The 27429-nt window shown below is 30.9% G+C and overlaps 1 protein-coding gene across 7 annotated transcripts in view; it reads left to right on the top strand.

Annotated features, from left to right (window-relative positions):
* LOC145242090 (endothelin-converting enzyme homolog) overlaps positions 1–27429 on the top strand; it is a 955595-nt gene that overhangs the window by 890311 nt on the left and 37855 nt on the right. For 5 of the 7 annotated variants that reach the window (XM_080105007.1, XM_080105006.1, XM_080105005.1 and 2 more), the window contains 4 exons: positions 6202–6422; positions 11359–11444; positions 18651–18772; positions 24841–24870. In XM_080105007.1, coding sequence (XP_079961133.1) covers positions 6202–6422; positions 11359–11444; positions 18651–18772; positions 24841–24870 — 459 coding nt within the window. The remainder of the gene's footprint in view (positions 1–6201; positions 6423–11358; positions 11445–18650; positions 18773–24840; positions 24871–27429) is intronic. The other 2 variants (XM_080105008.1, XM_080105003.1) reach the window with 1 other exon arrangement.

The raw sequence follows: 27429 nt of genomic DNA, 5'->3' as shown, positions 1-27429 counted from the left end.
ATAAATAATATCTAGGTAATATTTATATATTTTTTTTTATCTATTTAAGTATTTCCATCACCTATTTATTGTTTGCTATTGATTATTTTTCCTTCTATTTTTTTTTTTTTTTTTTTTTACATAGGCATCGCCACTTATCATGGCCTTTGCTCTTCTTTAATGATCCCAATTATTTCAAAGTGGCCTATATATATATATATATATATATATATATATATATATATATATATAATTTAAATGAGAAATTTGAAAACTTTGAAGTGTCCGATAGAATGATAAAATCATTTTTATTTACTTATTTTATTTATTTATTTATTTTTTTTTGTAAGTCCAATATTTCGCTAATAGATAGCTTCATCAGGGTAGAAGGTCCGGTCCATTAATTTTTTTTTCTTTTTCTTCATTTTGGTGTTATGGCGAAAAGAAGAGAATGTACGTGTTGTTCCGGTGATTTCACGTGTGTTATACTCCAGTTTCGAGCGGAATTTAAAGTAAAAGATGGTCACACACTTTAAATTTAATTGGGAAATTTGAAAACTTTAAAGTGTAGGATATAATGATAAAATCATTTTTATTTACTTTATTTTTTTTTGTAAGTCCGATATTTCGCTAACAGATAGCCCTGATGAGGCTATCTATTAGCGAAATATCGGACTTACAAAAAAAAAATAATAAATAAGTAAATAAAAATGATTTTATCATCATATCCGACACTTTAAAGTTTTCAAATTTCTCATTTAAATTTTATTTATATTTCATATTATATATATATATATATATATATATATATATATATATATATATTCTACTCTTCCGATTTGGCCTTATATGTTATGCCTACTTTTAATTACTATTTACCATATTATCCTATTCCTTCATTCTCATTTCATATCTAAATGTCATTAAGTCAGTTGTTTTTATATTTGCAATTTTGTATGATTCTGGACCTTCTCCTCTTCTGATGAGAAGCATTTAACTTCGAAATGTCATGGCCTAAAGAATTTTTTTTTTCTTCAATTCCTCTTAAATTTCCCTTATTATTCCTCATCTTTCATTTAATATTATTGTTGTCTCCTCTTAATAGTGGTCAACTTTTTTCATCTTGATAAGTTCTACTTTACTTAAGATTTATTCTTTGCTCTTTAATAACATAATTATTTTATTATATATATATATACACACACACCCAAATAGCTACATAATTAAGGAAGGTGGGATAGATATCAGCCAGAATATTTAATTATGTAACTGTAGATAGAAAGTAAATGCCTTATTTCGGACATTGTATATAAATGCAAAGTCATAGAAGAAAATAGAACTAGAATAAACATACGCGCATATATATATATATATATATATATATATATATATATATATATATATATATATATATATATATATATATATATATATATAAAACTGTGTCAATCACTTTATTGCAGATTAGTAGGATATCGATATTTCACTAAATATAGGTTACAAAAAAAAATTAAAATTGTATCATCAAAGGACTGCTTCAAGATTAGTTATTTCCAAAAATTTTATTCAAATCCATGCGATATTCATGAAGTTATGACATTTTATTTATTATCAAGGAATTTATATTGTCCATCGCTTTAGTGCAGATCTCTTACAATGCCAAAAAACGGGCGATTGAAGGTTATTGAAAAGCAAAGAATTGTTGCTGGACTTGCAGAAGCATTGTCCATTAAAGATTTAGCCACGGAGCTGATAAGGGATCCAAGAACCTTGGCTTTATTTGTGAACAACTCCAATACCAAATCCAGAAAGGATAAAGGCACCAGGAGAAATCCTTCAGATTGTAATATTTGGAAAATTCGTAAGAAAGTCAACCGAAACCCAAATAGCACCAGTATTTCCATTTTTGCAAGAGCTGGAATCGCTCCAAGATCCAGGCAGGCTCGATGCAATGTGTTACATGAGATGGCAAGGAACATCAAACCACTTCCAAGGTCGCCATTGAACAAACAACATAGGTAAAAACGAATGGCATGAAAATGAATATCCGTGTCCTATTTATGGATGAGGTCTACGCTACTCTTGACGGTCCAGATGGATTGACTAAAGTTTGGAACCCGAATGGAACTCCGACCATTACAGAATTCATATCTAACAAGGAGGTGGAGGCATCATGTTTGGGCGGGAATCATTGGGGATAAGTTGGTGGAACCATTCTGAGTGCCAGAGAGCTTACAAGCAATGCATGGCTAAATGACCTACAATTGTCACGTCGCTTGCAGATGATTTTTATGCATGACAATGCACCATCCCATTCTGCTAGAGCAATTGCAGCCTTCCTTGAATCTATGAGCTTCGTGACCTGGCCACTGTGTTCTCCAGACCTTAACCCTATTGAACATCTCTGGTCAATATTGAAAAGGGAGGAGAGCAATTTACTTCAAAAGATGCCTTGTGGAGGAAAATGGTTGATGTTCAGATCAAACAATTGACTTCCTCAGTGGGCAAAAGGTTGTTTAAATTTATTCAAAAAAAAGGGTGGATACGTTGATAAATGATTTATTTGAGGCTTAGCACGTAGGATGTACTTTTGTTCATTATTCTTTTATCAGAAAAAATAAAAAAAAGTTTTCATGATTAGACATTGTATTTTTGCCCTAAAACAACATTTTAAGAGACCTGTAATAAAGTTTTGGGACAGTGGAAATTCCTTGATAAAGAATAAAATCTTATAACTTTGTGAATGTTGCATGAATTTGAATAAAATTTTTGGAAATAACTAACCTTAAAGTAGTCCTTTGATGATACTATTCTAATTTTTTTGTGAAGTATATTTAGTGAAATATTGATATTTTATTAATCTGCAATAGAGCGATTGGCACAGTTTATATAGAGAGAGTATACCTTTTAGCTCGTTAAAAACAGACAAAAATGATAATTTTTTGCATTAAATACTAATTCTTATAAATCCATATTAATCTCTAACTGTGCATTAGACGGATACCATATTATTTAGTTCGCTACACCATATCATAAAATTATTATATATAAAGTATCGCCCCTTTAAGTAAGACACTTTATCAGATCTCCATTACTAACGATTATTAAGATATTGTCCCATTGATTACTGTATATGCAATAACTCTTATCTCCGAATGACCTCCGGGTCTTGATAAGTGGTGACTTCCATGTAAAAAAAAAAAGTAGAGTCCCAGGATACGGCATTAAAAATTAGTAATAAAATACAGTACTTTATATAATACACATAAAATTATTAACAACACCGTAAGGCGGGACAAATGCTGGAAATCATCATATTTCACATCGTAACCTAAAAAACCGTATCCTACGGCCACCATATCCCTGGGTGAGAGAGAGAGAGAGATAAAGAAAGAAAGGTGTAGTTTGTTTGAAGAATTGCGTAGTGTTTATAAAGTATTGTTATAGAAGGCTACAACAACTGGCGTTCTCCAACAAGGTTTTTACAGAGATATTTCACAGCAACACATTATATATTATGAGAGTGCATTTGCTCAAGCGTATGTGAGAAAAAGAAAAAAAAAACAAAGGATGAAGAAAGAAAGAAAATAAAAGGATGAAGAAAGAAAAAATAAAAGGATAAAAAATGAAAAAAAAAAAAGAAAATAAAAGGATGAAGAAAGAAAAGAAATTGCATTATCGGATATGCATGCATGCATGTCTGTGATTTATGTTTAAAATATCCTATGCCTTTATGCCGGTCATGTTCCATAAATCAATTGAGAAATGCCCATTTTGCATTGTATAATCCTTTCCTCTTTCTTAAGAGAAGAGTTATATATATATATATATATATATATATATATATATATATATATATATATATATATATATATATATATATAGGCCCTAGCATATCAAATCCGCATCGATCATCACATCCATAAGAGAAGGTGCTTTGTCTGTTGGTCGATCAGTCTCTCACTTTAACTGCATTAATTTGAATGGATTTGTCTTATTTTGGATATACATTGCGTGTCAAATTATTAACGAGATAACATTTTTTTTACCAGTTTCAGAAACTTACCGGTTGTTTCATATCAAAAGCTTTGGAAACGTTGTCAATGCTGAGCTGTGCGTACTCTGAAACTTTCGTACTGTTTCGCACTGTGTAACCAACTTGCCATCATAATTGCTGAATCCACGGTATTTAGAGTATATCAAATTATTAACAAGGCAGTGTGTTTCGTCAATAAAATGGGTCGTAAAGGTGGATTGAGTAGTTCTAAAAAGAGTACTATTACAGAACAGCTAGCAAAAGTTAAAACTACTCTCGAAATATTGAAAATGATAGGAAGGTACCATCAAACTGTGAAGAACTTTGTTAAGGACTCTACAAAGGTACGTAAGATAAAGGTAAATCTAGAGTTGTTTCGCGCCTTCTCTACTTCAAATTAAACGTGAAATTGTTAAGAACGCTGGGCAGACCAGTAAAGAAGTCTTTGACCAAGGCGGATTAAAGAATGTCTCAAAAAGTACTCGATGTCGCCTTCTGAAATAAGTGGCAAAGTTTGTTAAGCCATGAAAAAGCTTCCATTAAAGCAACATCACATACACAACTGATAGAAATGGGCAGAGGACAACATGAAAACGGATTTTTCCAAAGTTTTGTTCATGGATGAAGTGCTTGTCACTCTTGATGGCCCAGATGGCTGGAACAAGGGATGGGTCCTAGATGGACGACATCGTCATCAGCGTTTAAGGCACCAACAAGGTGGTGGTGGGATAATGATTTGGTGTGGGATTATCGGAGGTACTTTAGTTGGAGAGTCTCAGAAGGCGTAAAAATGACATCAAATGCTTACATAGCTTTTCTGAAGAAGCACTTTGAACCATGGCTGAAGAAGCAATGGTTGATGTTCAGAAGAACCATTATGTTTATGCAGGATAATGCTCCCTCACATGCAGTAAACAAAAACGAAGAGTATTTGTAACAACTGGGGTTCTCTGGGCTACGGAAGATGGAGTGGCCTGCAAATTTACCAGATTTGAATCCAATTGAGAAGCTTTGGAGTATCATGAAGCGACGCCTCTATTCAAGTGGACGCCAATTTAAGAGCAAAGATGAGTTATGGGATGCTCTCCAAGAGGTATCGCGAGGAATAACTGTTGACAAAATCACAAATTGGACTAATTCTGTGGACCAACGTCTTTCGCAAGTCATTCATAAAAAAGGATCGCATATTAGCAAGTCATTCATAAAAAAGGATCGCTCATTATGTCAACGTAGAAATTGCTATGTAGTTATTGTGTTCTAAGAATTTTTACTAGTTCATTTAATGTTTGAAAATTATTTCAATAAACAAGTTATGGGTATATTGTTTTTTTTTTATCAACCTCGTTAATAACTTAGCACATTGAAATCAACAGATATTCATATCTTTTGCCATAGTTTCGCTAATACTGCTTCAACTACTTTTATTTTCGGACTGGAGTAGCTGAATAGTATCGTAAGCACTTTCTCAAAGTTTCATGGATTTTTATTCACTCGTTCCTTAAATATTAAAAAAATGTAAACTCGTTAATAATTTGATATGCAGTGTGTCTAAGCATTTAAATACGAGGTTCTGTCCGTCTGTAAGTTTTCAATTTCATTATAAGTACTAAACGCATAAATTGAATGGAGATATTTCAAGTACATCAACGCTTCAAAATATAAGAGGTTGCATGCGTTAATCACTCTGTCACACCTCGGTTTGAATTAACATTTTCTTTTCTTTCTTTTTTTTGCCAGGCTTAAGTTTGAAATAGTAATTTCTTTGTTCTATCAGGCTTAAGTTTGAAATTATATTTTCTTCGATTTTTCATGCCCAAGTTAAAAATAACATTTTCTTTGGTCTGTCAAACTTAAGTTTGAAATAGTAATTTCTTTGGTCTGTCAGGTCTAAGTTTAAAATTGCATTTTCTCTGGTCTTTCACACTTAATTTGGAAATAGCATTTTGGACATTTTTCTATACTTCCATGCGGAGAACTCTTTAACAATCCGTCAGTGTGTGTCTTTGTGCCTATTTTCGGATGCCAAAAATGATTCCTGTAATTATCTTTTTTATTTGATTGTTGTTTAAAACAAAATTTTCTAGTGACAATACTAATAACAAAAATTTCCCTTATTAAATGCACAGATTGAATGGACGCATCTTCAAAAACCCTTTTGTATTTCCTTTCTTTCTCTTTCTCCCCAGATGAAGTCGACGTCATCACACGAAAGCTACAACGTCTCAACGATCCACGACTTGACGATACGTTATCCAATGATCAACTGGATGAAATATTTCACCAGCCTCGCTTCCATACGTCATATAAACATCAAGAGCACAGATCGGGTGGCCATATTGTACCCGGATTACTTGAGTCACTTATCGGTTTTCTTAAACGATGTCAAGACAAACACTACAAAGGCCGAGTGAGTAAATTTATTTAGTGACATTTTTACATAAAACCCACGAGTTGTATAAATAAGTTAATGGTTGTGTATTGAGGCGGGGAGGAGGAGGGGTAAAATATCTGATAAAAGATTTCTTAAACGATAGTAAATATGATACAGTGGTTGGGATTGCAGTAGGCATGCATTTTCCAGTGGGTATTCATTTTATCTGAACAAGCACACACACGCACACACACACATATTTATAAGGTATGAATTAAACGGATTTGTAGAAAATCATTGACTTAGGTCCAAGAATTCACCATCAACAACCAATATGTGTACAATCGTTTCTGAGATGATACAATTTTTTTTTTTTTTTTTTTTAAATAAAGTCTCTTCATCAACAAGGGATAAAACACTAAATAGAAATAATTAAAGATATGAACAAAACTAAAGTGGCAATGTTTATACAGCAAATCACGAAGTTTATGGGCTAAAGATAGATAGATTCAATTTACCGAGAAAAATTTGCATTTTATATATATATATATATATATATATATATATATATATATATATATATATATATATATATATATATTGAAATCAAGAGAGATGCAATGTTTACCTGATATGAGCAATGGTAAACTTCGATCTAATATAAATACCAGTATTTATATATAGATATTTTAATTCCAACCAAATAAAAAAAAACCTTAATACACACACAATATAGCTTATTATAAGAGAAAAGAAATTAAAACTGCGAGTTGAAATTTACAATTAAATTTAATGTTCGACTGAATACTCCAAAAGCAATTTTCAAAGTCCTCATTCTGCGGATTTTCAAAGAATGCTATTCTTGCTATTAAACTCTGCGGAATAAGGACTTTAAAAATTGTTTTTTGGAGTATTCAGTCGAAAAAATAAATTTAATTGTAAATTTCAATTACAGTTTATTGCTTTTTTCTTAATATAATATATATATATATATATATATATATATATATATATATATATATATATATATATATATATATATATATTAGTGTTGGGATGAGTAATATATATATATATATATATATATATATATATATATATATATTATGATATATATATAATATATATATATATATATATATTATGATATATATATAATATATATATAATATATATATTATGATATATATATAATATATATATAATATATATATTATGATATATATATAATATATATATTATATATATATATATTATACATTATATATAATATATATATATCATATATAATGTATAATATATATATAATATATATATATTATACATTATACATTATATATATATATATATATATATATATATATATATATATATATATATATATATATATATATATATATATAATGTATAATATATATATAATATATATATATTAGTGTTGGGATGAGTAATTGGAACTGGGAATCAGAAAAATTGGAAATTTTGGGGGCATCGGAATCGATATCGGAAAAATTTGTACCTATTTTCTGATGTCAAAACCTATTCCTGTAATTATCTTTTTTATTTGATTTTGTTTAAAACAAAATTTTCCACTGACGATAGTAATAATAAAATCATAAATGAATTCCAGCAAAACTAAAATCTCTAGATCACCCCCCCCACAAATGCGTTTTTACATTTGAGAAAATATAGCCACATTTAAGATGCGTTTTTACATTTGAGAAAATATAGCCACATTTAAGATGTGTTTTCACAGTAGTCAGGACAAAATAATCATTTTATAGTTAAATATTGAGAGGTTCATAAAGAATCGATAATTGTATTGGAATCGGGAATTTAGTAAAGAATCGATAATTGCATCGGAATTGTGAAATCTATTGGAATTGTCGCATCACTAATATATGTACATAGATTTTTCTGAATTGTGATTAATTACTTTTTGCATAATCATTTTAATTCAAATCAAAAAAAACTGCTCAATTTCTACTTTTTTATCTTAATAAATTCATCAATTAGAACAAAAATTTACAGAAAAAGTCCATTTTTAAAGCATTTTTATTCCTTTCCTATGGCAACTTCGCCAGAAATGTGAAAATGTTTTGCAATAATTAGCAAATTATATTATATAACTTTGAGGCTTTTCAGGAATTACAGAAGTTATTCTGTTCAAATCCAATTATATGTTATCCACAGGAACGTGTTTCGTTTTTTAAAGACTCGTCAGTGTAGCTTTACATGGTTAACACATCGATATCAAGTTTTAAACCTGAACCTTTAGTCATTACTAATTGTGAAAATCAAACTTCCTGGCGGTCTACCTGTTTGCTTGCTTCAAGAGAAATAAAATAATGAAATCAAAAGAGATGCAATGTTTACCTGATATAAGCAATGGTAAACTTTAATCTAATATAAATACCAGTATTTATATATAGATATTTTAATCTCAACCAAATAAAAAAGCTCAATACACAAATAATAGAGAGTAGAGCTTATTATGAGAGAAAAGAAGTTAAAACTGTAAGTTGAAATTTACAATCAAATTTATTGTTCGAACAATAATATATACATATATATATATATATATATATATATATATATATATATTAGAAAGGGTGAGGGGTTAATAATTGTGAAATTATCAATCAAGTTTTCATAGGAGGAAACATAACAAAATCATATTTATATGTAAAAAATCTAAAAATTTAAATATCGAATGAATAAAAGGATATCGTTTCCGAAACGATCGTACATATAAATATGCTTTTGCTATGTTAATTTCACGATTATTAATCTCTCACCCTTTCTATTTATATAGCTCTAGGTTGATTACACATGTCGCGCTTATCATAACTGCAATACTCCGAGCACAGAACCTTTAAATATATTTTACTGAGACTTTGATCATTTAGACCCTGTCTATTACACTCTATTATACATATATATATATAGTGCAAAATTTTGTGGAAAATTCAAAGACTCACGTTTTCTTTTTTTATAACTTTCGTTTACTTCCTGGATTTTTTTTCCATTACAGCTGTTTCATTAGTGGGAAGGCAATTTTACGATTTATGTGTCCATAAAAATATCTTGTACCCACCAACTTCTTCAGATGTTTTTCCATTAGATTTTTACAACAAAAGGTATATTTTTAACATGCTGAACATCGTATTCGGGTAAAATTATTTCCAAAGCCATGCTTCCTGACTTCCGCCACATATATATATGTATATAAAATGGTTAAGCATGGAAGTAAAGGTAGATAGATAAATAGATAGATTTTTTGTTGATATTTTTAACGATAAATACAGTTAAGTAGCGTCTTTGCCTCGAAGCTCGTTTTACTTAGAAAATCGCCCAAATTGTATGTTTATTTATTTTTTTATTATTAGATTATATTAGATTACTGTTTTATAAATAATATATATAATTTTTCTTGCCTGATGATATCTAATATGATTGAAATGGTCTGCACATCGTAGCAAGATATGACTGTATTTACATAAAAAAAATTTTTTTAAATATATAACTTTCTCTCTTACGATTGAGGACTATCAACGACCCTTGTTGAAATTCAATTATTCTCAATTTTTGGATATCTTCCCAACGGAAAGATTATATATATATATATATATATATATATATATATATATATATATATATATATATATATATATTAATTTTATTCATACAAACATTAATGGCTACATATGTGCATACATGTTTCTGTAATCACCCGCGTTGGGGGATTACGTCTTCAGGCCAAGAATTACCATCGAAAGTAATATTTCAACCAAATACATTTTCCTATTTCGTTTGTCAAGTTAGAATGTAACCTGGGTAGGAGTCATAAAAACGGTGAGAGGACAAGTGAGGTCTTTGAAGATAATAAACATCTTTTTCATTACCCTTTACCCCCATCCAACCTATCTTTTGGTTTTTATGGCATAAGGTACTTGAGAATTTAGTTTTTTGTCTTGGAGTCTGTAAATTAAGAACATTAGCTATGGTCACTAAGTACTGACCGGTGCCTTTCAATCTACATCCATCCACACACATACATGCAACACACACACAACACACACATACACAGACACCGCCACACACACACACTCACGTTAATACATATATTCAAAAGCGAATCTATACTGTTCGCTTTTATTTTACTTACAACACACGTACTGAAACTAGGCAATAACTCTAAACTACATAGGAATAAAGTTAAAATAAAAATAAGGTAAATAAAACAAAACAAAAAATAAATAAAAATAAATAAAAATAAAAACAAATAAACAAACAAAATATGAATAAACATAAAACACGAAAGTTATCTAAACCCTACATGTGCATATATATATTAATATATCAATATACTTATAAACGCCTACACTTTGCTACACGCGTGCATATATACATACACACATACAGACATACATAGACATATAATGGCCTTTTTTCTTTACTTCAGAAGCGGGTGATTACAGAAACATGTATGCACATATGTAGCCATTAATATTTGTATAAATAAACTTAATATACCTGCTCTGTTCACGCATTGAGCACTATTTTGGTAGACACATGTTGTTTCATTGGATGTACTTCTAGGAAACTAAACTCTACTGGCTATATATATATATATATATATATATATATATATATATATATATATATAATTTAAAGGAGATTAGAATAATAGTCTAAAGAGCTAAGTGTATTTTAATGTAACAGTGAAATTACTAGTTTAATTAAAATACAGGAAATGCTTGTTGTAATTTAGATATATAATAAGCTCGATAGTTAAATGTCCTAGAGCTAATTCAATATTAAGTAAATTTTTAAATTGAAAATCACTTTACTTAATATATATATATATATATATATATATATATATATATATATATATATATATATATATATATATATATATATATATATATATACACACACATTTTATATTTCTTTTATTCTTTTACAGAACTTTACGGAATTATTTAATAGTTTCGCTGATTCGTTCAATGTTGCCTTTCTTTGAAGAAAGTAATTTGGAAGAAGAGGAAAAAGGTAAGAACCTAAAGAAAATTGGTAGAAATAGAAAGATAATAATAACAAAGGGACAAGAGGAAGATTTTTAACAACTTTTTGAAAGATGCTCATTTGACGATTATAAAAGAATTACTAGTTTTTCTCATAATATATATTTCGAAATACCGTTGCACTATTCCAATCTTTTATAGTTTGTTTTATTACCTTTCATCGTTAATAAACCAAGAAAAAGTGACGGAAGCGAGAGTGATAAACACTGTATAAAATACAGAGTGGCGGAAGAGTCAAACAACATACTATGTGAGAGAGTGATTGACAGTAACTTACGAGATGGGTGACATAGTAATTTCAGCTGAACAAAACAATTAAAACTTAACTCAATTCTAAAATGATTAAAATACATACATGGTTACATATATTTTTTTTATTTTTTTTTTTTTTTTTTTATTATTATTCAATTTTCACCCCAAACAAGGCACAGTGCCACTTTGAAGCAGGGGGCTACTATCAGGGATATATATCTACAAACATGGGTTTCACCATCTTATGACTCATCAGTATGGCTAGACATAGCAGCATTCAAAACCGGGACCACAGAGTCTTGAGTTGCTATACCATTGAGTTAAACCTTACTAGTAGAAGCAGGAAGAAATGTATCTCTTTTTATAGATGTTATTTTATTTGTGATACTTGAACATCTTCAACTAATTTACATGGAAAAAGGAATTTTATCTAAATGCTAGGTTGGAACAAGTTTTCCCTTCAATATGTATATATATACTGGGGACGTTTCAAAGGTAATGGCTCCTATTTTTTAATCCGCCCGAATGAATAGATCAGAGGGGATTGCGAATTGCATTGTTATGATGATTGAACCTATGCATTCATGATCTGAAAGTTTCATCTCTCTGTTGCTAATATTGAAGCTCTGACTCTAAGAAGCCAACCCCTGTCATAGACATGTATCAGAAGCAGAGATACATCATTGAATTCCTGGCAAAAATGCATTGAAAATGGTTCTGACTGTATACAAAACTAAATTCTGGAGCACAAAAAACAACTAATCTCAACTCGTATACAAGCACAAGGAAAAATGGTTGCAATGTATTCGCTACGCGGTCATTTTTTTTTTTTTTTTTGTGCTCGTGTACAGATTGACATTAGTTGTTTTTCAAGCCAAATAAACCTTTTATATTAAGTAAAAACATTACAAACCTATCTATCTAGGTAGAAGAGTAACTTATCTTGACTTTGGAAACATTTATTTATTATATATTTGATTTTTTATCACTTTTTTAAGTCTTTGTGGATTGTAAAACAAACTCTTTTAATCAAAAAGTTACAATAATACCATGGATTCTGCATTTGAGTGGACAACTTTACGTGCTTGTTTACATTGGTGATATTTTAAACCAACGCCTTTCAGGTGAAAACGTTATAACATACTTATGTCGAAATTAGTATAAATCTAAAATCAAAAAAGAAAGAAAGAAAATACGAAAAATGATACAGTTAGGCAAATTTAGGCATGATGTCCATTTTTACTTGGAAGAAAAAACAGTTCTCTCAAAAAACAGCATTCTTAATTGAGGCAAAAATGAAAAAATAACAAATACGTCCGTGTAGACAAAGAACAAAACAGATACTACGATTTGATCCTATCCAAAGGCCGAATAGTCACTAAGCGTAGGACTTTGAAAAAAGAAATGTGCATGGAACAAGGGAGATAAGCTAAAAAAAAAAAAAACATTTGAATTATTTCCCTTGAATCTTTACATTTTTTTTTTTTTTTTTTTGACGAATGAAATTTTTATAAAATCAAATTGTTTCTTGAAAACAACGATTTTTCGTTAAAGTTTTTAAAGTTAAGGGATTTTGATTGTTTTAATTGATGTTTATTAAACAAATAGTAAATGCTCATTTTTTTTTTTAAGTATATTGAAAATATTACTAATTCATTTTTAACAATCACATTTCATACATGTTTGGAATTTGACGTTACGTTTGATGAACATTAAGATTTTACATCCACCCATGTTGCTGTCAACAATCTGGAAATACATGTTTTTGTTTTTATTATTAAAAATAGTAAGGGCTCACTTTATCATATAAATTTTATGTAAAACGATCATTCAGTTCTTGACCACAAAACGAGTAACCATTTTTTGAATTTCCAAAATGACAGCCATTTTTATATTTTACTAGACTACCCGCGACCCGTTGGGTCAGTATGTTATATTAGCTATGGAATTCATGTATGAGCGTGACACTTGTGACGTAAAGAAAATAGTCTTTTTTTGACATAACAGAAACATTTCTATGAAAGTATATTAAAATGAAAAAAGAATATAGATAGATTCCTATGAGTCGTTCTGCTTATTATAATTAATTATTTTTGAAAAAAAAATTTACAGTTACTGAATTATAAGTGGTTGGCCATAGGTAAATGTGCACTGAACAGATACCATAATACTTATCATAGTAAAATTCAAATTTTGATATATCTGCTTTTTTCTTTTCTTTTTTTTTTTTTTTGTTCATTTCTGTATTACGTTTAAGTTATTTTAAACCCCACTCTTCCCATGTTAAATAATAATTTCGAAATAATAACGTTAATATTTCAGCGTCCCAATTGTTCTTTTGGGTTTTTTTGTTTGTTTTTTTTTATTTTTTTTATTTTTTTTTTCGCGTTTAAATTATCTAAATAGACAATTGTTAATACTGTATGCTTGTTTTTTTTGGGGGGGGGTACATCGTTCATTTCTGTATTACGATTAAGTTATTTTAAACTCCACTCTTCCCAAGTTAAATAATAATTTCGAAATAATAATGTTAATATTTCAGTGCGTAGGTCATGCGCGCATGTGCAATCGGATGTCATAAACCAGAAAGTGGGTTACATACATCGTTACAAGGTCATTTGAGTTTTATAATTATATATATTTTAATTTTCCCGGAACTACTAATTTATTTTAGATTTTCTTTTACGTATTGTCACTCCATTTTTTTTTTTTTTAAATTTATTTACTTTTTATTTTTTTATTTTATTTATTTATTTATTTTTTTTTTTATTTATTTATTTATTTTGCACTCATAGACTAAGGGTTAATGTTGATTCTAATGCTGAACAAGTTTTGTTGGTGGGGGGGGCGGTATATTTTTTATTTTTTCCCCCACCGCAGCATTCACCGTTTTATTGACGACTATTTACGGTTTTCGTGTATGCTGAACATGAATATCACATTTAAATTTGGGGTAGACAAGTAACCATTGGAAACTTTAAATACTCTTTCTGTAGCGGTACGCCAGAGATTAAAATAAATAAATAACATTTCAGTTACACACACATTTGCCGTATACACCCACGCAAATTCTGTGGAGATAAAAAGTAAAACTGTCTTTTCGTGCAGACATAAAAAAGAGCATACCACGTGACAAAGGGTATCCACTTTCTGTCCAATCACTGCTCGAAGAAAAACACATTTCTCAAATCTTTTCTGACAGCCTCGCTGGAGCCACCCAAGGGATATAAAGACACTGCGTGTAAATTAAACCCGTCCAGTCCATTGGCAGTCCAATCCAGCGAATTCAAGATTCAGTTTTACCGGTAAACAATGCTGCTGACTCAGTCTTGTGAGACGTAAAAACACTAACATGACTTCGCACGCATCATGTATCTAAATTCTCATAAAAATTTAATTCCTTTTTCTTTTTTTTTTTTTCTTATATTTCTTTTTAAGGAACATTACTTCCTTAGTCTAGAAAGACTCTCTTGTTTAATTCCAGAATCACAAACAAACTTTACCATTTCTTCTCTCATGCGATGACAGGGCACACATACATAAAAAACTGATGCTTCCTTTAATAAATTTCTGTATTAAATGTTGAAACCGGTCTTCATATTTGCTAATTACTCACACCCGTCTAGCTGAAAACACTATCACTAATTCCCCCTACTCTTTATCTATGCCTAAACCTAAACGTAGATTCCATGAGCAAAGCTTCTTTCTTAGAACTGTACGCCTATGGAATTGTCTTCCGTTTTCCAGCTTTCCAGCTGACTACAAATATGGTTGTGTTCAAGTCTAATGTAAACAAGTTTTTGATGCACCGTTCCATATAAGTTAACAAATTTACCGAATTTCCATTACTAACGATTACTATATTGTCCAATTTCTACTGTACACTCTTTAACCTTTATCCTCGAGTGGCCTCTTGGCCTTGATAAGTGGGGATGCCTATGTAAAAAAAAATTTTTTTTTAAAACTTTTTTTATTTATTTTTTTTATTTTGGTAAGGGTTTGGAGATATTTATCTATGCTCACGCCACGGCTATGATATACCAGGTATTAGTGAATATTGACCTCACGGGTTCATTTGATGACGATGCTTGAGAACTGACACGTCATGAAAGCCATTATTTTAAAATAATTCTATAGATATAAATCATATCAAATCGATCAATTTACATCACTTGAAAACAGCTCCAGATAGAATTTTTCTTTTCGAAACTGTGGAAATCAATGTAAACCAGCAGTGTGATCGGCAATTTTTTTTTTTTTTCTAATTAAAATTGCTCCAGACAAGGGATGAAGCCACTTCCTGTAAGAAACTAAAAAAAATAGTACTTCAAGGTCAAAAACTTGCCAACAATAAGTGTTAGATGAAATAGATTCTGATCCAGAAAACAGCAATTTTTCTCCCTTTGTCAGAACTATCTTTCATGGAATGTGAGGACTAAAAGATAAAATAAAGCGAACGGAAGTTACGCTGCTGCCGAAAGTAGACCCAAGATCCACTTTCTACTCTCCTTAATGGCACCTCATGTTTGTATCTTTTTATGCATAAATTGACCGACGTAGTCCATAATATTAAGTTGTAAATAAAATTTTAAAGCCCAAATAATAAATATAGACAAGCTTACAGACGATCCTCACCACTGTTCGTTCCATTTTTTTTCAAACTGCCTTTATTTCATAGGATGTTGAGGATTGGTTGGTTGGTTGGTTGGTTGTTTTTGTTTTACAGCATATCAACCTTTTTCAGGTTATTTAATGCCGAATCTAGTTATTTTGAGGAACGATTTTTAATGGAGTATATTTTTTTTTTTTAGTCAGATTCTATTTAACCCATAGTTGGGACCCTAACAGGTACTACCACTCTGGGTCAGAGTGGACCTGGGAGCAATGGCAATTAAAGGGTGGCTCCACACTCCCCAAAGCCCGCAAGCTGGGGCCTCACCATCGGATATAGTTTTAGGTCATGTCCAGGACCGTTGAGGATTGGAGATACACGCTAAGGGTCTTTTCTAAACAGTAAAGGCCTTTCCATGTCAATACTATCAGACTCCATCTGTAGAAATTATAATGTATATGTACTAAATTAAAAATTTGTAGTTTAGCTCTTGCAAACCTTAGGATTAAGCACTTTATTTATTTTCAACATATCCTGATAATATATATATACTAGCGAACTGGGTTCAAAAACAGCCTACAGAAAATGGACTCTGATTTATGAAAGTATGATAGATTATGAAAAGGAAGGGTTGTAAATTTGAGTTGAATTTGGGGGTATCAAAACCAAAGCAAAATATGATGAAAGTAAAACTAAAATAGATAAACCCCATAATTTATTATACCATACCTGTTCACACTGAAACACTTATCATAATATTCTGTGGATCTATATTAAAAAACCTTATTAAACTTAGTGACATATTTCCATTCTATGGAGGTCAGGCACGAACGAACACCACATAATTTTATTATACCATTTTTCTTCAACCTGAAACATAATTATCAAAGTATACTTACGCAGATAGATATGAAAAGTCTTTATTAAAGTTTGTGCCTATTTCCATTCAGTAGAGGCCAGGCGCGGACGCAGACCCCACAATTTTATTATACCATCCCTATTTAAGTTAAAACATACTTATCAAAGTATTCTTATGTACATCTATATCAAAAATACTTGTAAACTTTTTTTTTTAATTTTTTATTTCCATACTTTGTGGACCAGGCGCAAATGCAAACCCCACAATTTTAATGAACCACCGTGCTGCCAGATCAAACATACTGATTCCTGTGTCTCGATACATCTTCTATCCTTATATGTAATCAGTTTTCTATAATAGTCAACCATATAGGAGCCTATTCGTGACCAGACACACACACAGACGTTCAGCTTTATATTATAGATATAACTGAAATTTTGAAATACTTTCAGATTACAGCTTGTATAACATTGTAAAATTTAAGTCCATATAAGTATTAGTATCAATATTTATAAGACAATCTCAATTAGATAAACAAGCTTAATATACAAGATAGAGCAATATTATAAATGAAAATTTAGAATTAAATTCAGTAAAACAAATTTATTATGCGACAAGGAATTCAAATATATATATATATATATATATATATATATATATATATATATATATATATATATATATATATATATATATATATATATATACGATGGTGAGAATAATGAAAATAGTAATCTGACGGAATAGAGAAATAAAAAAAGAACAAACCAAGTTATGTGTTCATGAACGTTTCGTCTTTATTTCAAGACTTTCTCTGGATGAATGAAATTAAGAAAACAAAACACTAGTAAAACAATATTTTTGATTCATACATTTCATTACATAAAAAATATATTTTCAAAAATTTGTACTGGCGTTTCTCTCTCTCTCTCTCTCTCTCTCTCTCTCTCTCTATATATATATATATATATATATATATATATATATATATATATATATATATATATATATATTATGAACAGAAAAATGAGACTAATTTTAGATTTGCATAATCTATTAGGTTGATGCAAAAATAACGTCGTTTTTTGACGTTCAACTATATAAAAAAAAACGACATTATTTTTGCACCAATCTAATATTATAACCAAAAGAGAATATCACTGGGGGAAGTAATAATAATCAACCCATATTTTTAGAGAGGAAGAGAGAGAATGGGAGAGATATTGTGAGAAGAAATGGGATAATTTTAAATTTTTAATTTATTTTTATTTAATCTAACTTGCTCTTCAAACTCAATTTGTTGTCCCATATAAATCATCAAACCTGTGTTGAATGGTTGACCTAACGGGTCACAGATTTTTTTTTTTTTTTGTACTGAGATAAATACAGAGATTAAAAATTCTATTTTTGCCGATTTAATCCAATATAATTTACTTTTCTTTTTCTTCTAGATTCTCGAAAGCCATTGGATAGTTGGAAAAGATGCATCTTTTATACAAATAAAGCTCTTGGATTTGCAACGGGGGCGATTTACGTGAGGGCAGCAGCCAAAGGAAAATTAATTCATGACAAGGTAAGAAGACATTGGTATATTCAGCATGGTTAGAAACATCAATGGTATCACTTTGGAATTTTTTTGTGTGTGTGTGTGTGTGTGTGTGTGTGTGTGTGTGTGTGTGTGTGTGTGTGTACGGGTTATAGGCCACTGAAACAAATACTTATCGACATTATTGTAAACATCTGACATGTGCAATGTATGTGGTAGCAGGAGCTGCCGGGGGGGGGATGCACAGTGCGCTGGCCAACCACCTGAGGGGCCCCACTCTTGATTTTCTGTCTGGGTTTACTCCCGTAGGTGGACTGTCGTCCAGGACTGATGAGCTCCACCTGCCCAGCTGTAACCCAGCGAAGGGGGGTTTATGGGTACTGCACCTTGCCCAGAGGTGGCCCAGCACAGCAGCAATCAAGAGGTAGTGACATTCTCCTCAGACACCAGATCTCCTGATTTGGGTCCAAGCTCCCAAGCGTCATCACTACGATCCACAAAGCGCAAACCCACTGGGTAGGTCACGTGTATCGGATGACAGACTCGCGCATACCAAAACAACTGCTCTATGGTGAACTCCAGTGCGGAATGAGAAGAGCTGGTGGACAGCGCAAACGGTTCAAAGACACTCTGATGTCCTATATGAAAGACTTCAACATTGACGTGAACTCATGGGAAATCAGTGCTTCCGACAGGCCAACCTGGTGCCTCTTGGTACACGAGGGCTCTCTGCTCGCAGAGGCAAGACGAACTGAATCTGCAAAAGAGAAGTGCGCTGTGCGAAAAGCCCGAGATGCTGAAGTGGCCGTCTTCAGCCACTGGTGTCCAACATATGGCAGGGGCTTCCACGCCTGATCAGCCACCTGCGGACACACAACTAGTTGTCTATGGTCATAATCGACTCCGATTGACGAACACACACACACACACATGTGGTAGCACTCTGTTATTTCGACATGTGTGAAGGATAAAATGACAGAATCATGTGTAACATACGATTGGTTGTTTCGTTTTACGGTGTACCAACCCATTTTGGGTCATTTAACACCAACTCGAATTTTGTAAAAGTTGAACAAAAACTAAACAGTTTAAACAAGTTTATATATTTGACAAATCAATTTAACAGATTTATATTTAAAAGAATTCATATATTTTAAAACAATCATATATTAAAAAAATTCATATATTAAAAAATCATATATTTTAAAAATTTATATATTTAAAAAAAATCATGTATTTAAAAATGCATATATTCAATAATTCTTATATTTAAAAATTCATATATTTTAAAAATTCATCTATTTAAAAACAACATATATTTAAATAATTCATATATTTAAAAAAAATTCATATTTAAAAATCATATATTTAAAAAATTTATATATTTAAAAAAATTTCATATATTAAAAAAAAATCGTATATTTAAAAAATTCAAATATTTAAACATTCATATATTTAAAAAAATATATTTAACAGATTTATATATTTAAAAATTCATATATTTAAAAACAATATATATTTAAAAACAACACATATTTAAATAATTCATATATTTTTAAAAAATCATATTTAAAAATCATATATTTAAAAAATTCATATATTTAAAAAAAATCATATATTTAAAAAATTCAAATATTTAAACATTTATATATTTAAAAAAATTCATATATTTAAAAAATTCATATATTTAAACATTCATATATTTAAAAAAAAATTCATATATTTAACATATTTATATATTTAAAAATTCATATATTTAAAAAAATCATATATTTAAAAAATTTATTTATTTAAAAATTCATATATTTAGAAAAATTCATATATTTAAAAATTAATTTATTTAAAAATTCATATATTTAAAAATTCATATATTTAAAAAAATTCATATATTTAAAAAAATTCATATATTTAACAGATTTATATATTAAAAAATTCATATATTTAAAAAATTCACATATTTAAAAAATTCACATATTTAAAAAATTCATATATTTAAAAAATTCATATATTTAAAAAATTCATATATTTAAAAATTCATATATTTAAAAAAATTCATATATTTAAAAAATTCACATATTTAAAAAATTCATATATTTAAAAAATTCACATATTTAAAAAATTCATATATTTAAAAATTCATATATTTAAAAAAATTCATATATTTAAAAAATTCACATATTTAAAAAATTCATATATTTAAAAAATTCATATATTTAAAAAATTCACATATTTAAAAAATTCATATATTTAAAAATTCATACATTAAAAAATTTATTTAAAAAATTATAAATTTTCAGTAGATACACATTTTGCAAACAATTTTAATTTTAATTTGTTTTTTTATGTTCTATGACATACCGAATGTTTCTGCTTGTGCAAGAGGCATTAAAAGCTTCTTGTTTTTTTTTTTTGGGGGGGGGGGGGGTCATACGATTGGGTCTAATGTTTCTATTTTCTAACCTCCCCACGAGGGTAGAGTTAGACATAAGGTCGGTTTTTAATGTGGGGAAAATCCAGCTTCCCAAAGAGAAGCACTCTGGATAGAAACAAAAATGTAAATTGTCTCAGTCATGAAGGATTTCTCCTCCACTGACCGAGGACAGAAAAGGTAAAGTGTAGCATCAGAACAGATACTACACTGTTGTATTTATTTGCTTCCCCACTGAGCAAATTAGGCACAAGGCCGTTTTTTAATGTGAAGATGGAGGGGGGGAGGGGGGACCAGCTCCCGAGAGGTGGGAAATGGGAGCTGGATAGTAACTGTGGTCTGTAGGGTGATCCCTACATTGACTAAGTTCAGATATGTGGGGTTACCCCCACATATGGTCTTTGCTAGTCATAGCTAGTCTTTGCTTGCAGCATCCGTCAGAACAGATACTACACTGTGATCTTGGCCTGAAACCAGATACATAAACAACACCATGAAAAAATGACACCAAGCAAGTAGGGCAAGTATGGGATGAAGAAAGATTTGAGCGCTATTTTGCAAAATTACGTCAAAATACAAATTGGTTAAATATTTTTTTAGGATAATCAATAAACCTTTCCATAAAAGCAGCAAGTTATCAAAAAATTATTAATGGGATCAGCATTAAACTTAGTCATTGTTGCATGGATAACAATTAATGGTGAACACAATAAGAAAATAATTAACATGCGTAACAATGATATGAATGTTATTACTGTTAATAATAATACGCACGTATAAGTGTAACCTAAATATAATGACCTCTTTTTTTCTTTTTTTTTACTTGGGAGTCACCACTTATCAAGGCTCGAAGGCCACTCGAGGATAAGGGTTAATGAATGTCAGGTGGTATTGTAGTAATTGTTAATGGTATAAGTTGGGTAGAATCTGATTATTTATGGGGACAGCTCAACAAGAACTTGTTTACATTGGACTTGAAGGCTACCATGTTGTATTCAACCAGGAAGCAGGAGAGCAGACAGTGTTCCACGGGTGGGCAGTTCTGGGAAAGAAGCTTTGTCCATGGAATCTGTGTTTAGATTTAGGCACAGATAGAGAGTGGCGAAAATCGTTTATAGTGGTTGTAGCTAGTTGAGTGTTTTTGTGAAAGTTTGGCAAGGGGGGGGGGGACCATAGATTGGAGTTCAGTCGAGCACTTACCAAGAAAATAGCAATAGACCAGAGACAGGTTCACAAAGTCTCTTCTGCGGGAAAGAGGTTGCATGGAGGGAGAAAGGGCATCACCTAGTAGGTTTCGAAGTTGGTTTTGATCTCTATTAAGGCTGGACAGGGCTTGCTGAGCAGCTCCTACCCAGATGTGGCAACAGTACTCCATTTAGGGCATACCTCGCATACTAACAAATAAATGTTTAACACCCAATATTAAATTCAAAGTAATAGAAAATTATCAATACAAATAGCAACTAAACTTAGTTCTTGTTTTATGGATGACATAATGATGAACACAAAAAAAAATGAACACAAAAAAAATGAACACAAAAAAAATGAACACAATAAAAAATGAACACAAAAAAAATGAACACAAAAAAAATGAACACAAAAAAAAATGAACACAAAAAAAATGAACACAAAAAAAATGAACACAAAAAAAATGAACACAAAAAAAAATGAACACAATAAAAAATAATTACTTAACTATTATTACTATTATTGATTTTTGTTTTTTTTATTTTTGGAATCCTTTGAAATGAGGCTTCATAATTTGTGTATTCATTCTTGGACTGTTGTCCTCATTTTTTTTTTTTTTATATATGGGGTCACCACTTATCAAGGCCTGGAGACCACTCAGGGATAAGGGTTATTGCGTGTACAGTAATCAATGAGATAGTATTGTAGTAATCATTAGTATTGGAGATTTGATAGAGTGTCTTACTTAAGGGGGCGATTTGTCAGGAATTTGTTTATGTTGGATTTGAAGACATCCAAGTTGTAGTCAGGTGGGAAACAGGCGAACGGAAGAGAGTTCCACAGTCGTGCATTTCTGAGAAAGAAGCTCTGATCATGGAATCTACGTTTGGATTAAAGCACAGATAAAGAGTGGGGAAAATTATTAACAGTAGTTTCAGCCAGACGGGTGTTTCTCGTAAAAGATTGGCGAGGGGGGACGAGAGATTGGAGCTCAGACGAGCACTTGCCATGGAAATAACGATAAAACAAAGACAGGCTCACAACGTCTCTTCTGTGGGAGAGAGGTTGCAGGGAAGAGAAAAGGGCATCCCCCACTAAACCACGAAGTCTATTTTGTACTCTGTCAAAGCAGGATAGGCTGTTTTTAGCAGCTCCTGCCCAGATGTGGCAGCAGTACTCCATCCTTGGACGTACTTGGCTTTTATACAGGTAGAGAATTGCATCAGTAGTGAGATATCTTCTGGAGCGGTAGAAGGATCCCACCATTTTCCCAGCGTCCTTGGCAACAGACCTGATGTCCGTGTTCTATTTCAGATCAGGAGTAAAGGTCAAATCCAGAAGCTTGTCAAAACATGGAGCCTCCCCAAGACGAGAGTCATCCATTTCAATTGATGCCAGATGGGGATCAGAGCGTTGATGATGTAAAGATAGAAGCTTGGTTTTGGATGCATTAAAAGTGACCAGCCACCTCTTTCTTTTGGGAGATCATTGATATAGATCAGGAAGAGAGTTGGGCCCAGGATGGACCCTGAGGGACTCCAGCATTAATACTGTGGGCCTCTGATTTCTGCACATCAACCACTACTCTTATGAGCCTATCAGAGAAAAATGATTTAATGATTGAGAAAACATTTCCAGTGATACCGTAGCTGAAAATCTTGTGAAGTAGGCCCTTATGCCATACCTTATCAAAGGCCTTCGATATGTCAAGAGCAATTGCCCTGGAAAGGAAGCCTTTGTCAACAGATTTACTAATCCTATGAGATATAACCGTTAGCACATCTGCAGTAGATCTTGCAGAGCAGAAACCATATTGCATGTCACTAAGAAGGTTGTTTCTGTTGAGGTGGTTGACTACTTCTCTATTTAATATGGATTCCAACAACTTACTCATGACACACAGGAGACTTATTGGTCTGTACTGAGAGGGAAATGACTTTTCACCTGAATTCTTACTGATGAGGTTTTCCAGGGTGTTGGAAATCTTAATAGTTGTTGTTGTTTCACCACGTTTTGGCCAACTCATCCCCTGGCCTTCTTCAGGTGATTAACTGCGACAGGATAGGAATGGTGAGTCTTATAACTGTATCCCCAGTAATTACTGCCTTCCATAGGTGTTGTCTCACCACGTTTTGGTCAACAAATCTCCTGGCCTGCTTGGGTAGGATTGAAACTGCTATCTCCAGACAATGTTCACTTCAGGACTCGTGGCACAGTGGATAAAAGCGTTGAGTCTCTACAGTTCCAAACGTAATGTTGTTGGACTCAATTTTTTTTTATTATCAGATTTCGATTCTTTTTAGTCATCTCCATGAATTATAAGCAGAATAGCATGAAAAAGCTAGGTTGGAGTGTCTATGCTTACATTTGAATTTTCTGCTATTTAATAGCTTTGGATGAGGTTGAGATAAGTATATATTCTTGTTTGTTTTGCTGTTGTTTTTTTTTCTTTTTAATTGAATCCTTTTAAATTATACAGGAAAAATATGTTCGAGAATTGTATGGCAAGGTATTTCCATTTATTTTTTGTTTTACATTTTTTAACTAATCAAACTCGTTTTACTAAAATGCTTTTTGCTGTCGATCAAAAAAAAAATAAATTTCATAAAGTTTAATATACTAAAATGGCAAAAGTTCAAATTTCTCTTTTTCTTGGGGAAAAAGCTTCATATATATATATATATATATATATATATATATATATATATATATAATTCCAGGTTAATATTTTTTCATGGGCAAAACAACCAATGAATTTAATGAGGTTCATACAATGGTGCTCAATGCCAAAGTAGGACAAAATATGCTTTTTATTTGTTTTGCATAAACATTTATATATCGCTACACATTCATGAGCATGTTTCAGTCAGCCAGTTACAAGTAACTGGAGACCTCTTCAGGCGATATTGCTTATACGAAAGAAGCAGCATCGCCTGAAGAGGTCTCTACTTACTTGTAACTGGCGGACTGAAGCATGCTCATGAATGTGTAGCGATATATAAATTTTTATATAAAACAAATAAAAAGTATATATATATATATATATATATATATATATATTAGTGTTGGGACGATTAATTGGAATCGAGAATCGAAAAAAATCAGAATTTTTGGGGTATCGAAATATAAAAAAAATCAGAATCAGTAATTGTATCGGAATCTGGAAAAATATTGGAATTAATGTATATCAGCAGGTCGCCCGGCATTGCCCAGTCGTATACTAGGCATAAATATATTTTAATTTATACAGAAACTGAGATATGTGCCTGTGAGTATAATGTTTTTTCTAAACAGTTCACTTCTAAGTAAAAAAATGCTCGAGTTGAGATCGAAACTAAAACCTAAAGACAGTGAGTCAAGTATGATAACCATTAGACCAGCTTACCACACACTTTTAAAAGTGTTTTCAAACTTACTTATTCTTAACATAAAGAAGCTATCATGTTTCACAACCGTGCTGGCTTTTATACATACACAGAGAGAGACATTCTTGTTATGCAATACTAGTGCTAATCTGCAACATGTAAACCTACATAAAACATCGTGAATTAAAATGTGTGAAATATTCAGTGGTCTGAATTTCTAATTTTTATGGGATAACAAACTTTTGTCACCTTAGGTGAGTTGAGGAACAAACAGCTGATTTTCAAAAGAATAATAGAAATAATCATTTTTTTGTATTCCTGATCATGATATAGGGTGAGTGTAACCTGTCCATTAATAGGGAACATACATGCTCGATAGAGATCTGAGAAGACATATCTTAAGGGCTACATATCATATCAAGTTACATCATGATTAAATCTGATTAAGTGATTTTTTGTTGCATTAATATCTGTGTAGTAGTTGATAATTCACAGTTATTATATGGCAAGAGATTCTTATATTTATATTAGGTTGGTGCAAAAATAATGTCATTTTTTTATACATAAGTTGAACGTCAAAAAATGACATTATTTTTGCACCAATCTAATATTAATTACTAATATGTTCTTTAACATGTTTTTTTTTCTTTTTCTGAACTAATATTATTTTTTAATTAATCTTTTTACAAAATCTAACACAGCTTGTATTTTTTAGTTGCCAAATAACATTTTGTGAAACAAATTTCAGGTTAAAAATATATACATGCCACATAAGATTTGTTTCAGTGTAAGAAAATTATCCTGATACTAAACCCGACTTTTATTTCTATAGATTAGGCGCCGAAGTCATATTTTATTATTATTATTATTGGTTATGAATAGGCCTGTGACAACAGAATATTTTTTTCATTCTTTTGACTCTCGGCTATATATCCGACACAGTTAGACACACTTAATCAACCGAGAACCACATCCGTCTATATAAAAACATATAAGATATTAATGGATATATACGCAAGAGTCAAAGCAATGAAAAGAATATGCTGTTGTCACAGCCCTAGTTATGAATGTAAAACGCAATTGTCAGTTTAAATAACATTTGTCCTCTTAACCCCAATGTTTAGTCTCATCCTCCCTTTTTATATTGCAGCATGCCAAGGTTTCATTTTCCTTCAAAACGTTTCTCTATCACTGAGTGAATATCACATCATGTTCATCATTCACATCACTAAGATTCTCAGCAAAATTCTCGAAAGTGACAATTTTGCAAAAAAAAAAAAAACTGTACTTAATTTGATAAAAAAATAAGACCAGAAATGAATTTTTCATGCGATTGTGCATATAAAAATGGCCGCAGATATCCTGCACTTTTTGGAGTGTTGCACAGTGTAATGATGATTGCTATTATGAAGCCATATTTTGTCCACATTTAAATCCAATGTTCTTTTCACTATATTGAATTTTTAGCTATTATTTTCTTTAGTATTATACTGAATGATCATAGTGACATTCAAGGCCAAGTAGAATATGAAAGTTTCTGGGGGAAATTGGAGGTTACAGAAGGTCGATGTGAGAGATCAGACAGAAGAAGGTTAATAACGAATCTAGAACTGCAGGGTGAGAAAACGCAGTTGTTCCTATTTACAATGCCTCCCCACGGGACAGAGTTAGACACCAGGGTCGTTTTTTAATGTGGAGAAAAG

This window comes from Euprymna scolopes, chromosome 21 (genome assembly GCF_053919585.1).
Source record: "Euprymna scolopes isolate OS-2025 chromosome 21, ASM5391958v1, whole genome shotgun sequence".
Classification (NCBI taxonomy): domain Eukaryota; kingdom Metazoa; phylum Mollusca; class Cephalopoda; order Sepiida; family Sepiolidae; genus Euprymna; species Euprymna scolopes.
This window is presented reverse-complemented; position numbering and strand designations above follow the sequence as displayed.